At 34.9% G+C, this 14,868-nt stretch overlaps 1 protein-coding gene across 7 annotated transcripts in view; it reads right to left on the minus strand.

Annotated features, from left to right (window-relative positions):
• Positions 1-14,868, minus strand: part of SPECC1L (sperm antigen with calponin homology and coiled-coil domains 1 like) — a 121,829-nt gene that overhangs the window by 22,433 nt on the left and 84,528 nt on the right. For all 7 annotated transcript variants that reach the window (XM_006908691.3, XM_025044475.1, XM_025044474.1 and 4 more), the window contains one exon: positions 11,869-11,971. In XM_006908691.3, the coding sequence (XP_006908753.1) occupies positions 11,869-11,971 (103 nt within the window). The remainder of the gene's footprint in view (positions 1-11,868; positions 11,972-14,868) is intronic.

Genomic DNA, 14,868 nt, shown 5'->3' on the forward strand with positions numbered 1-14,868 from the left:
GTGAACACATGTATACTTTTCTGTTGGTTATATACTTGGGAACTGAACTGCTTACTCATATGATATGTGAATATTCAGCTTCAGCAGATACTTCCCAGTTTCCAAATTGTGTAGAACATTTTACAATGTCATCGGCAATGTTTAAGTGTTCTTGTTCTACTTCTTTCCCAATACTAGGTACTATCAGCTTTTCAAATTAGGCACTCTAGGTTTAATCTGCTGTAGTGTTATCTCATTACGGTTTTAATTTGTATTTCCCTGATGATTAATGATGTTGAGTACTTTTTCAGCCGTCTATTGGCCACTGGATAGCCTTTTTTTATGAAGTGCCTCTGAAGTCTTCTTATTTGGATAGCATAAGTCCTATAACTTTGTTTTCCAAGATTGCCTGGGCCATGTGGATTTTCAGATAAGTGTTTTAATCAGATTGTCAATTTCCATTGCGGGGAAAAGAGAAAGGAAAATCTTGCTGATATTCTGATTTAGGTTACATTTACTTTATAGAGTATCTGCTTTTCCAATCAATGAATTTCACACATCATGCTACTGACTTAGATCTTAATTTCTTACTTGATTTTTAAATGCTAATGAAAATTACATATTTAAAATTTTTCAGTTGTTTTATTAATTTTTTATCTGCAGCTTTGTTAAAATTTTCTACATCACATGTTTGCGAATAAACAGTTTTATTTTTCTTTCCAATCATTACACTTTTAATTTCTCTTTTTGCCTTATTGCCCTGACTACAACTTTCAAGTCAACGTTGAAGAGAAGTGGTGAGAGCTGGCAGTCTTGGTACTTTCCTCATCTCTAGAAGAGTTTCAGTGTCACCATTAAGTTTGATGTCTAGTCTAGAGCTTTTCTAGGTACGCTTCGTCAGAGTAAGAAAAATCTATTTCTAGTTTGGTAGAAATTTAGTCCTTTAAAAAAATAATAAACAGTTGTTAAATTTTATTGAATGCCTTTTCTGCATCTACTGAGATTAGATCATATTTATTCTTTCATTTTGAAAACTTACCCTGAAAGATTTTAATTATTTGAAATTTTTTTGAGATTTAGCATATGGCCAATTTTGATAAACATTCTGTGGCCAATTTGAAGGAATGTGCAATCTGCAGTTGCTAGTGCAGCATTTTATAGCTGTCAGAACAATTTGGTTAACAGTGTACTCAAATATTCTTTAGCTGTACAAAATATGTTTGCTCCTTCTATTAGTTACTGAGAGAGGTGTATTAAAATCTCTACATACGTCTGAGGGTCTGTCTATTTCTCCTTTCAGTTCTTTCAGTTTTTACTTTATGTTCTTTGGGGCTATGCTATTAGATGCATATGAATTTAGGATGTACCGTAAGTGCCTGTGAAGTCTTATTGGGCAATGGCAATGTAAGTCTTGCAACTTTGTTTCCCAACACTGCCCTGACTATTGTAGGTGTTTGTTTCTGTTTTGATCCTTTCATCATAATGAAATGTCCCTTTTATCTTTAGTAGTATTTTTTACTGTGACGAACACTTTGTCTGAAATTAGTTATCAATTATTTACATTATTATTTCATTTCCCCCTCTATTAACCTCTTAGTTTTCCATTTTTTGTTACTGTTTTAGATGCTTCCAATATATAAATTTTCTAGCAGCTATATTAAAAAGTAAAAAGATGTATAATATTAACATATTATCATTAACCTAATATATTAAAATATGATCATTCTAACAAGTATTAATATTTTTTTAAATGGAATGCTTTATATTATTTTTTTTCCATACTAAGTTTTCAAAGTCTTAGGATACAGCACATCTCAGTTCAGACTAGCCACATTTTAGGTGCTCAATAAATCATATGTGGCCCATGGCTACTGTATCAGACAGTGCAGCCCTAGAGCTTTATAGCATGTGACCCTTATTAATATCTATCGTAAATTAAGAATTTTATACCTTTCTGGACAGTTACTGTTTTAGTTGGACCTTACAACATGTTAACTATGTTTACTGCCTCACCAACCTTTTGAGCCATTTTATCTTATATTTTAAACCTAAATATATCTTTAAACAAGATACTTTTATTATACTGCAGTCAATATTCATGTATATTTACCCACATACTCCTTCCAATGCTCTTTATTCTTTTATTCCTTCCTGCAATTTTGTTTCTCTATGGGATTATTATTTTTTTGATGGAAAAATTTCCTTTTTTCATTTCAGAGTGGGCCTGCTGGTGGCAAATTCTGTTTTTGTCAATCTGTTGAGAAGTCAGTTGCCAACCTTATTATTCCTCTGAGCTAGTACCTTTTTTATTTTATGATTTTTTCTCATTGACTTCGATTTTTAGCAGTTTTATTATGACACTCCTTCCCTCTCCTCCTAGGACTCCAATTATACACGTGTTAAACCTTGTATTATTCCATGTCTATTACACTCTCCTGTATTTTATATCTTTTCATCTCTCAGTGCTTCCTTGTGGATATTTTTCACTGATCGATCTTACAATTTACAAATCTTTACCGTGTCTAGTGTGCGGTTAAATGCATGTACTGGAGTTAATAATTTCATCTGCTGCATTATTTAGTTTTTAAATTTCTATTCTATAGATCCAATTCTCTAGAAAATTCTCTCTCTCCATCTATTTTCTTGAACACATTAATCAGTCATTTTAAAAGCCTGCCTAAGAGTTCTAATATCTAGATCACCTGAAGTTGTTTTCTATTACTTTACTCATTATTTCTCTTTTCAATCATTTGGTCATTTTTTGGCATGCCTCATATTTTTCCCCCCCATCTTTAATTCCACCCCCACCCACTTCCACCCCTGACCTATGGATGCTGCCATTTCCCCTTAAGAACTGGATCTCTGAAGGCGGGTCGTCTCCTCCCACACATACACTGCGTGCACCCAGGGCCTGCCCCCCCACCCACACCCAGGGCCTGGTGCACCCTGGATGCCTGGTATTTTTAATGGAATTCGAGATACTATGTGTCAGAGTATAAGGGGCTGGATGATGCCATCTCCCCCAAGAGGTTTTAAGTTGCTTCTGGTAGGCAACAGAGTAAGGGCTGATCACCTTGATCTAATCGGGGACAGTTTTGAAGCTGTTTCAAGCTGATCTCTTCCAGCCAACTTATTTGTAAGGCATAGTTCTTCTGAGGTCTCCACTGAAATCCTGGGGTGTTTGCCAGGGTCATTCTACTGGCTGGCCTTGAACTCTAATTTTTGTCTGCCTAGTACTATGAGAATAAAAGTTGTGCTTACGTTTTTATCCTCTTGGCAGCAGCTTTCTGCTGAATTTCTCTAAGTCCACCTCCACACATCTTAGGATGTGACAAATTCCTTGAGGGCAAAAACTAAGTCAAATATTGAGTTCACTACTCTGAGATTGTCTTTTCCCTGGGATTCTGAACCCTCAAATATTGGCTGCCTTCAGCTCTGAATTCAAATTTTAGTCTTCCTACTCAGTCATTCTGAAACAAGCTCTGGACCACTGCTTTGTGTATGGCCTCTGCCCCATGCCAGGAGTTAGCAAATGCTCCAAGGGTTTAAAAAGGCAGGGGTAAATATGAGGCTCAACTCAATGTGTTTCCTTTCTCTCTGCAATTTTGGCTCTTGTTCAATTTGTCCTGGCTGTCTTGGTTAATCTCCAATACCTTCAAAGGTGTTTGTTTTGTTTTATATTTTAAACAACTGTTATAGTAGTTTTCAGCAGAGTTTGGTCTGACATTCTATCACAACCATAAACATAGTCCATATTGAGTATTAATTACTGATGTGCATTTTACTGACTAGTCCACAAGCTTCCTAAAAATAGAAAGTACCTTTTCACAGCCCAATTTCTGCTTCAAAATCCAGCACACTATTTGGCACAGAGGTTAGTATGTATTTAAGTTAATTTTTATATTAGGAAATGTTACTAGAATGCAAGTAAAGCATAGCACATAAAAACATCACTTGTAAACCATTCAAGCCCATCAATTCTTCTGATTCCACTAAGTTCCACTGAGAAATATACAATCTTTTCTTCCTTGGCCCAAGCACTAATGAACAAATCTCTCCATAAACCTGTACATTCTTAACGCCTACTTGAGATTAGATTACCTCAGACAGCAGTAAAAGCTTTTGTTCATTTATTAAAACTATTTTGTACTAGATTAAGTGATTTCATTATCCTTTGGATTAATTAATCCATTTTTAGGTCTGGCATTTTAACAGAAAACAATGAGATTTTTCATCCAAAGTAAAGCTCTCTTAAATTAATCTTGAGAGGCTACTTGACTGCATCCAGTTAGGTTTTTCCAGAACAAGAAAACAGTGGTACAAGAGAAGTTGTTAAATATGAAATTCAGAACAACAACAACAACAACAAAATGTTTACTGAAGTATAAATTATTTTATTCTACTACCTGGTTACTCTTGTATTATCAATCTTGTATTGTTAATCCCTAAAGAAACAGCTATAAGAACTGAAAAGTAGTTGCCTCTGGGAAGCAGAAATTAGAGGTGAAAGAATAAAGTAGTGGATTATCACTCCTCCCTATGAACACTTAAGAATTATTAGTTACTTGCATACTTAAATTTTAATTTTAAAACATAATTGTGTACAAACTGAGGTACTGATTTTAAAATAAAGGGAAGATTTAATCCTTAAAGCAATACTTCTTAAGGTTGCTTATGTAATGCCATGGACTCACACTATAGCCTTGAGGAAGTGATTTATCCTTGTGGGGGATTTCAGTCTCACATTTATAAACCTGACAGTAAATCAGAACCGTTAAGGCCCTTTCTACAGCAATATTCTAGTACTCTAAAATATCAGTGAACAGTAAGTGGCAGGGCACAATTTAAGAGAGAAAAATGTATTTGTTAGATAAAAGGCCAACTCACAAAGGCTTGTTTTGTAATGGATGGTTAATGAAATTACAGTGATTAGTACAATTATTTTAGGATGACTCTTAAGAGAGTTAAAGGAAGATGATACGAGTATTAGGGAATCTATCTCCGCTGATTAGACAGCTCCTACGATATAAAGCATGCATGGTCCAAGCATTAATGATGTATTTGGGGCCTGAAAGAGCAGTACGTGCTAATTGTCACGTAACAGCTTATGCTCTAGTGAACTAGTCAAGTGTCACAACCTGCCTTTTCCTGCAGACTGCGAGTAGTCAGAGACCAAAGGACTGGTCCCAAACTGCCAGCTCCAAAGGATGGGTATGCTCACCCATATTTACAGCTAGATAAGGAAAAGGCTCTGGCATTTCTTATATAGCTTTTGACAAATTAAAAGCACCATCAAATATATCTTTCAGTTTTAAAAGATTATGCATTTAGAATATCCAATTTTAACTCACAGAAGACCCTGAAATAAAAGAACCAATATCTTATCTACTTTTAAACAGAAATCTGTCTCACAGGAAACAAAAGCCAGATAAACAAAAAAGCCATACACGTATGTTATTACAGCAATGTCCGTAAGAAGCAAGGAAGGGGGAATTGGGTTTGTAACATAAGACTGTCTAGTGTACAAAAAGGTTTTTCTTTATGTATGTTAACAATTCTGTTTTACATTATATTTCCTCTTACATCGTAAGTACCCAGTAAGTGAAAAAAAAATTAAGTTAATTGATGTTCTTAAGTAACTGATATGTGTGTATTTTTTTTAAACTCACAGAATTTACCTTAAAATCATAAAATCAGAGAATTTAAGAGGGAAGGAATCAAGAGACATTAATTAAATCATTGATTTAACGCTTGAATTATCTCAATTAATTGGATTATTCAATCATTTAATCAATTTGATGTCTGGTAGAGTTTCACAATCAAGGTAGAAGTACTTTAAATTATCTAAAATTACTCAATTTAAGTAGTAGTCTAGGAAAATTTAAAGTTTACGTTACAACACTCAATAACAGAAGAAAATAATAATTTAAAAATCTATTATACATGTAGTATATGCTGGAAAATGTGCATGACGGCTTCCGTTACTCCTCCATTTTACAGAGGCTCAAAGAGGCTAAGTGATTTTGCAAGGTCACACACATTATGAGGCAGAGCTGACAGTCAAAGCTTATCTGACACTCAAGTCCAAGATCTTAATTACTATTTTGTGTGTGATTTTCATTGTTTGGTCTATAGCTCATCTGTAGTGCTTATAAAAATGCAGATTCGAGGATCTTGCTTTATACCTCCCAAATTACCCATCTTTAGAGTGGATCTTAGGAATCTACTTTTCTCACAATCTTCACAGGTTTCTACACACAAGTTTGAAAATCACCATTGCAAAAATGAATCTCCAGTGTATCCTATTATATTTAATACATAGGTTTAGACAGTTACTCAGTTTGCCATGTGCTGAGTCTTACGTCAGACACTCAAACGAAGCCAAGACAGGCCCTTCTTGTCCACTGGTAAGAGTATACAAGAGCTTACAGTCTAGAAAAGAAGACAGACATGTGAACTGACAACTTCAATATCCCTGTGATATACCTGTGGGATCTGGGAACACAGGGCTAATGAGTCACAGCTGTAAAGACACCCGAAGAATATGCCCTGAAATACAGAAAACACTGTCCTGGATCAAGTTCAAGTAAACAGGGGGAAGGGCACATGTGAGGGATGAACCCTTGCAGGGAAGGAGTGGGACAAAAACAATTTTGCACAGATGCTAACTTCTAATCTGATGGAGCAGACACTCTTCAGATGAAAGGGATGGAGTGAGAGGATGGGGGTGGGAGGAGTGGGCATTCAAGGCCAAGGTGAGATGGGGATTTCACAAGAATGAGAAGTCAATAAGCCTACATGGGGGCCAGACCAATCATAAGGGGTCTTGTTCGCCATTCCAAGGATCTTGGGCTTTAACTGAATGGCCAAAGGGAAGCAGCTTAAAGAGAAATAAGCAGATCACAATTTCAAAACATTTTGGCAGCAGAGTAGAAGATGGAGAGGAAGAAGAGAAAATTACTTACATCCATGCAAAAACCTTATACAAAATGTTCACTGCAGCATTATATGTAAATAGCCTAAATAACCCAAATGTCCATCAACAGATGAATGAATAACAAAATGTGGTGTATATCCGTACAATGGAATATTATTTGGACATAAAAAGGAATGAAGAATTGATAACATGCTATAACACAGATGAACCTTGAAAATACTAAGCTAAATGAAAGACGCCAGTCACAAAGAACCACATATTGTGTGATTCCATTTATGTGAAGTGTCTAGAATAGACAAATCTAGAGAGATAGAAGGTAGTTAGTGGCTGCTTACAGCAAATGGAGAGTGACTGCTAATGGGTAAGGGATTTCTTTTTGATGAATATATTCTAAAATTGATTGTGGTGATGATTGCACAATTCTGTGAATATATTAAAAACCAATAAAATGTACATTGTAAATGGGTAAATTAACTCTTATGTGAAGTATATTTCAATAAAAAAGGCTATAAAGAAAAAAATTAAATGGTTATACAATATTGACTTATGCTTGAGATTTCGGTCTGAGTTCAAACGTATAACCATCAGCATTAATGTTTCTGCCAAGTAAAGCTGAGAGTATCAGTTTTATACCTGCTTTTAGGTCTACAGAATCAAAATATTTTAAATTAGAGTTTTATATCTGGCTTCTTTCACTTAGTACAATATTTTCAAGGTTCATCCATGTTGTAGCATGTATCAAAACTTCCAACCAGTGAACAAGGGATGTGTTTCCATTTAGATTTTCTTTCTTTCAGCAACCTTTTGTAGTTTTCAGTATATAAGCTTTGTTTGTGCTCCCTTGATTACATTTACTTCTAAGTATTTTATTCTTTTTGATGCTTTTTAAAATGGAAGTGTTATCTTAATTTCCTTTTTAGGGTTTTCATTGATAATATATAAAGATGCAAGTGATTTTAACATCGACCTTGTATCCTGCAACTTTGCTGGATTTATTTATTAGCTCTAACTGTTTTTATGTGAATTCTTTAAGGTTTTCTAGATATCAATCATGCCATGTGCAAACAGAAATGGTTTTAGTTCTTTCTTTTCAATGTTATTTACTTCTTTCTCTTGGCTAACTGCTCTAGCTAGAATTTTCAAGAAAATGTCAAATAGCAGTGGTGAGAGTAGACATCCTTTCTTGTTCCTGATCTTAACGGGAAAGCATCCAGTCTTTCACAATTAAGTATGATGTTAGCTGCAGGTCAGATGCCCTTGAAAAAGTTTCCTTCTATTCCTAAGTGCTTTTTTTTTTTTGGTCACAAATGGATTTTGAATTTTGTCAAATGCCTTTTCTGCATCTACCAAGATTGTGATTTTTCCCCACTTCTTCCAGCGATATAATGTATTACACTGATTAAGTTTCATATGTCAAATCAACTTTGCATTCCTGGGATAAGTCCCACTTGGTCACAGTGTATAATTCTTTTTAATTACTGCTAGATTCTACTTGTTTTTTTTTTTGACATATTTTTTATTAAGCTTATTGATGTAACATTGGTCATTACAATTATATAATTTTTAGGTGTACATTATAATTTGACATCTGTATATTCTATTGTGTGTTTACCACCCAAAGTTCGGTTTCCTTCAGCTACCATATTCTACTTGTATTTTACCGAGGATTTTTGCATAAGGAATATTGGTCTGTAGTTCACTTGTGATTATCTTTTTCTTCCTTTGTTAACTGGCCTCACAAAATGAGTTAGAATAGAACTGTTTTCTCTTCTATTTTTGGAATAGTTTGAGAAAGACTGAGGTTAATTCTTTTAAATAGTTGGTAGAATTCACCAATGAAGCCAGCCATGGGGTCCTGGGATTTTCTTTGTTGAAAGTTTTTAAATTACTAACGAAATCTCTTTCCTTGTTATAGGTCTATTTAGATTTTTTTCTTGAGTTCAATTTTTCTTTTATACACTGAGTTAGAAAATTATTTTAATAGTTACAAAACTTTTTTTTTTTTTTTTTTTACAGAATCGGTATAAAATAGCAGTTGATTTCTCCATAATTATTAGAATTACTTATATCTGAGGTGGCTAAGTGAGGCTGAAATCAACAAAAGGTCTTGGACTGTTGGCTCAGAAATCATCTTAGGAAGCCCACCTTGTTGATATCTGTCATGCTAGCTCTTATGAGATGACCCAGTCTTTTTTTTTTTTTTTTTAAAGTATCTTTTTATTCATTCTTTGGAGACTTCCAACTCCTGTCATTTACCAATTCTTAATTCTTCAACATTTAGTTCTTACTGCATCCATTTCAACTTTTTTCTTTTCTAGGTTGTTTTAATAACATTGAATTGTCCAAATTCTTTTCTCTTTCTTCTCGCAAGTGTTTTATTACTGATGAAGTCTGAGCTATACAATTTTTTATGACTCTGTCTCTACTGGCATGAACCTCTATCAAATGGAACCCCACGAACTCCTCACAGTTCACATCACCACTGGGTACTGCCATAATGGACAAAATCTTTCTTGAGTCAATTTTGATAGTATATTTCTAAAAATTTGTCTATTTTATCTAGGTTATCTAATTTGTCAGCATACAATTTTCCCCCCTGTTAAACCATTAGTTACGTCTCCTCTTTTATTCCTAATTTTGGCAATTTAAGTCTCTTTTTTTCCTCCTTTGTCAGTCTAGCCAAACATTTGTCAATCTGTTGTCTTTTCAAAGAACCAACTTTTGGTTTCATTTAAACTTCTGTAATGTTTTTCTATTTCCTTTACCTCTGCTCCAATCTCTATTATTTCCTTCTTCCTGCTTGCTTGTTCTTCTTTTTCTACTTTCTTACAGTAGAAGGATAGATTATTAATTTGAGATTTTTCTTCTTTTTAAAGTAGGTGTTTACAGCTATAAATGTCATTCTCATAGCTGCTTGACACCTCCCATAAGTTTCGCTATGTTGTAAATTTTCCTTTGGTATGCTGTGAAATTAATTTCTAATTTCATTTCATTGTAATCAGAAAAGGCACTAGATATAATTTCAACCTTTTAAAATTTGTTGAGACTGGCTTTATGACTCAAGATACAGCCTATCCTGGAATATTCTTTGTGCACCTGAGAAAGATGTATACTCTGCAGTTGTTGGGTAGAGTGTTCCACAAGGATCTTATAGGTCTAGTTAGTATGTAGTTCATATATATAGTATATAGTATATAGTTCAAGTCCTGTATGTCTTTATTGATTTTCTATTTAGTTGTATCCCAATCGTTCACTTTTTTTGCTAAGTAACTTTTTTTATTGTGGTAAAATATATGTAACATAGAATTTATCATTTTAACCATACTTAAGTGTATAGTTCAGTGTTGTGTAACCATCACCACCACCCATCTCCAGAACTTTTTCAGCTTGCATAATTAAAGCTCAGTACTGTTTAAACAATAACTCCCCATTAGCCCTTCCCCCCAGCCCCTGGAAACCACCATTCTGCTTTCTATTTTTATGAATTTGACAACTCGTGTAAGTGGACTCATAAAGTATTTGTCCTTTTGTGTGTGGCTTACTTCATTTAGTACAATGTCTTTAAGGTTCATCCATGTTTATAGCATGTGTCACAGTTCTTTCTGTTCTAAGACTGAATAATATTTCATTGAATGTGTTAAACATTTTGTTTAACCATCCGTTGATAGATACTTGGGTTACTTATACCTTTTGGATATTGTAAATAGTAATGTTATGAACATGGATGTATAAATATCTTATCTAGTCCATGTTTTTAATTATTTTGGGTAAGTATATATACATGAGAAGTGAACTGCTGGATCACAGTAATCTTATGTTTAATTTTTTTGAGTAACTGCCACATTTTTTTCTACAGTAGCTGCACCATGTTACATTCCCATCAACAGTGCATAAGAGTTCCAATTTCTCCACATCCTTGCCAACACTACTAGTCTCCTGTGTATCTAATGGAAGCTGGAGACATGTAGACACCGACCATTATGACTTTCTGAGAAATGAAAGTCCATCGCAATACACTTGGCTCTTTAAATCCTAAATGAGCTGAAGATCACTGTCTGAAGTCATGTATAAATCTGTCCAAAAGGGATTTATTTATGGCAGATCTTAATCTGTTCCTCCACTACTCCATTATCTCTTCTACACAAGAATTGTCAGGAAATGTTATAGCTAGATCCTTTATGTTATTTTGGTGAGATGAGGGCTGATGTGATGGCACCAAAAATACAGAACTCTATAATCTCCTGCATGCTGTACTCCTGCGCAATTGTACCAAAATATGAAATGGCAACTGAGAACACTGGCTGCAAGCTGGGAAATGTCTCTGAAACTAAAACCATATGTAAGGACACTTGGAATGTAAACTATACTTTTTAGCAGTCTAATAATGGATATATTTTAGAGGTTTCCATTTTGTGTAGAATTAGGACTACTTCTCCAAATACCATAATTAACTTTACTTAAAATAAAATATTGAAATAAGAGAAAGACAGGGGAGGAAAGGGAAGGCTATTAAAACAGTCCAGATGTGAAATGATTAGGGCATGAAGACAGTACAGTGGGAAGAGGGAAATGCTATGGAAAACAACTTAGCCAGAAGAAAACTTCAAACATAATAATTAAAATATTAATTTAAAGTAAAATAAACATAGTTTCACTCTTACTCCAGATGAGACCTCAACAAAAGCATTTTACCAGGACTTAAATAAGAAAGTGCTATAATAGCTGAATAAGAGTACTGCAAAGATTAGCTGTACTAATCTTTGTTTCTGGAAAGGTAAGAAACTTTTAAGTGACACTCCACCAAATATGAGGTAGACTTTCAATGTGCTGAATGTATTCCTGAAATTCAGTATAGGACTCATCATTTCTGACATAAGACATACAGCAAGCTACAACACTCCAGCACTTAGTTTGGCAATTGCCTGTGTGAGACAAAAGTACCATACAATTACCTGGTAGCCTTCTGTTTTCTTCTGACACCACTTCAGCAAGGCATTCCTCTTTGATCCTCCATATTCTCTCGCCAATGCTGAGAGAGGGTCCTTCCTTTCTTCCCTGATAAGTGAAAATAAGAAACCCACAGTTGAAGTACTTTTTATTTAAGCACCATTATAAACTAGAAATTCAATAAACAGAAGCGACCGGTGTTGGTCTGCATTTTTTCAACAGGATAAATGCACACACTAAGGCATCCAATGGCAAGAAGTATCTTTTCATTCATTTCATTTCACCTATTAATTTTTACAGGGTCCCCATAGACCCAACACTTAGGGGTTTCTGCTATTATGAAGGGAGGGACTCTATTCATTATACATGTGGAAATTGGCAAAGATCCAGCACAGTGTGCATTCACAATTAATGAAATGCATTCCGCAATGCTCAGAAGGGGGAAAAACAACCTGATACTGATAGTATCTGAAAGTTTTTATGGCTGCCTTTCATTCAGTATCTTACCCTTCCATAATCTTTATGCTTTGGTTTTATTTTACTTTTTTATTTCCTATCTTTTATGTTCTCAATCATTTCATATCTTTTTAAAAAATCACTTATTATAAACACAAAGGACAAGGTTATGCAAAGTAATGCAAGGCATAGTTCTTGTTTTCAAGGTGCTTATAACTGGGGTAACATAAAAGATGACGATAAACACAAAAAATATCTACAGAATGTCTCGAATGTGTTTGCTGATAAGTTGTACACTCTTTGTTGACTGTAGCTAATTAGAATTTTACCTTGCACAGAAAATGGAATTTTTCTGTAAACTCACTCACTCATTCAACAACCCTCTACAGAGCACCACTATACAAGGTAATGTGTGACTGCTGGGGAAAGGATGGTGAAAATCAAAGGGCCCTGCCCTCTCAAGGAACTTCAGAGTTTACTACAGGATGGATATACTACAGAAGCTTAAAAAATAAAAATAAAAAAATCAATGGCTATATATAACTCATTTCTTAAAATTACATGTAGGATACTTCAGGGCACTGTTAATTGCCTTGAAGGTAGAATAAATATCCTGTCCCAGACTAGATACTGAATCGAGAAAGATCTTGTGATCACCTTGGTGATAGAGTTGGGTAGGCATACAATCCTACTACTCATCAAGTACCAAATCCTTCCAGGAGCTACTTTAGAAGTAGAACAGAACCTAAGGAATCCCTGAAGAAAAAGAGAGTGTTTTGTAAAATAACCTGCTCCTTGAAAAGTAGCACACTCTTAAAAGCTTGGACCATTTTTTAGTGTTCACTTTGTAAGTGAAGCAGAGACTCTAGCCCCATGTCCCATAAACTCAGACCAGTAACTGCCCTAGAGGTTATTATATACAGGTGGCTTAATATTCTTCAGCACATTGATTTTGTCTGTATGTACCCTTCAGAGTATAGAAGGAAATCAAAGAGAACACATTTAGAACTGAAACTTTTCCAGTTGAGAGATACACTGAAATGGCACCAATTTTTACTTATCTTAGAACGAAAACACAAAAATATTTCAACATGCAGTTTAGACTGTTGCCTTGAAGAAATTTACTTTTATGTTTGTGTGCCAGTTTACCAGATTCCAGCTCTAGTTTAAGAGGTTCAAAAAAGTTTGTTGTAACACCACTGAACATAAGAAAAGAGAATGAAGATAAATTTAAAATAAATGAATGAATACAAAAAGGCAAGCCAAAAAAATATTCTCTATCGTGCTCAAAATAAAAGTACTACAATGTGAAAGGTTCACTCTAGTTCATAGCAGGTCTATTTCGTTCTAGAAACAGCATAAAAAGCATCCAAAAAAAAAGAGTAAACTCTATGGACACAATAAGAAGCTGCAGAAAAGAGCTTCCTAAAGCTGAAGGGTTGTCTCTCATAACTTCTTCATTGTAAGATGAGGAAACTAAAGCTGAGGAGATGCCTTGCTGAAGACCACAGTCTCTAAATGGGGGAGCCAAGAAGAACAGGTGCCTTTCCAAAACGTATAAAGACAAGCACAGACATTAGCCAGGGCAGAGCGCAAGCTACCCTCATCACTGCATCCCTACTTGCTTCAATGACGCAGAGCTTATGGAACCACTATTTTTAGAAGCTGGTCCCCTAGAGGCAGGGCTTTAAACGTAAGTATACGGCTTGAGTTTGAGAGGTGAAATAATCCTATTTTATTCTCAAGCCTATTAAGTCAATATACAGCTAAATTTCTGAAACCCATTCCTATCCCTTCAATTCTTAATTCCTCTTAATGCTTAATTCTTTTCACTAGCTCTTAATGAGACTTTCCTCATCCCTATAAATAATGCATGCTAAATTTTTGATATCTATTGTTTTCTTCTAAATTATAAATAATTCTTAGTCCCAAATGGTCTAATGAGAAATACAAATAAAACATAACACTACAATTGTTTCTCAATTATTAACATAGCATCATGTTCTCAGCTCCCAGTCTAAACAATTAAACCATCTTTGGTAGTTCTTATTCTTTCATTCCTTTCTAAAAAAAATCTGTTGAGAAACTAATCATCTTTCCTTTTGAAAAACCTCCTGAGCCCAACCCTACACCTTCACCATTTCCACAGCTATCACCCTGGTCCAGACTTGATCACTCTGTCCCAGAAACATTATAATAGCCTTTATCTGCTTTCTCCAACTTTTTTCCAGAATAAAATAATCCTCAGATCATCTCCTCACACTAATTTACATACCTCACTTTATAGCTGCTACCACATCAAAGTGACTCATTTGACTTTAAAGAGGTTCCATTGCTTAGCCCACCCTATCTAATCAATCTTTTTTCCACTGCCCCCAGCTATGGTAGGTACACACCTTCTTCTGGTTTTCTGCACCCATCCTTGGTGGGTGTGCAGTGCCATCTCCTTGGTAGCTAGCTCCCCCAACTCCTTGCTTATTCATCCTTTTTGTACATTCATTCAAGTCTTTCCCCATCCACCACCCTCAAGACCCCAAATTCCCCTCTTC

Source organism: Pteropus alecto, unplaced genomic scaffold (genome assembly GCF_000325575.1).
Source record: "Pteropus alecto unplaced genomic scaffold, ASM32557v1 scaffold113, whole genome shotgun sequence".
Classification (NCBI taxonomy): domain Eukaryota; kingdom Metazoa; phylum Chordata; class Mammalia; order Chiroptera; family Pteropodidae; genus Pteropus; species Pteropus alecto.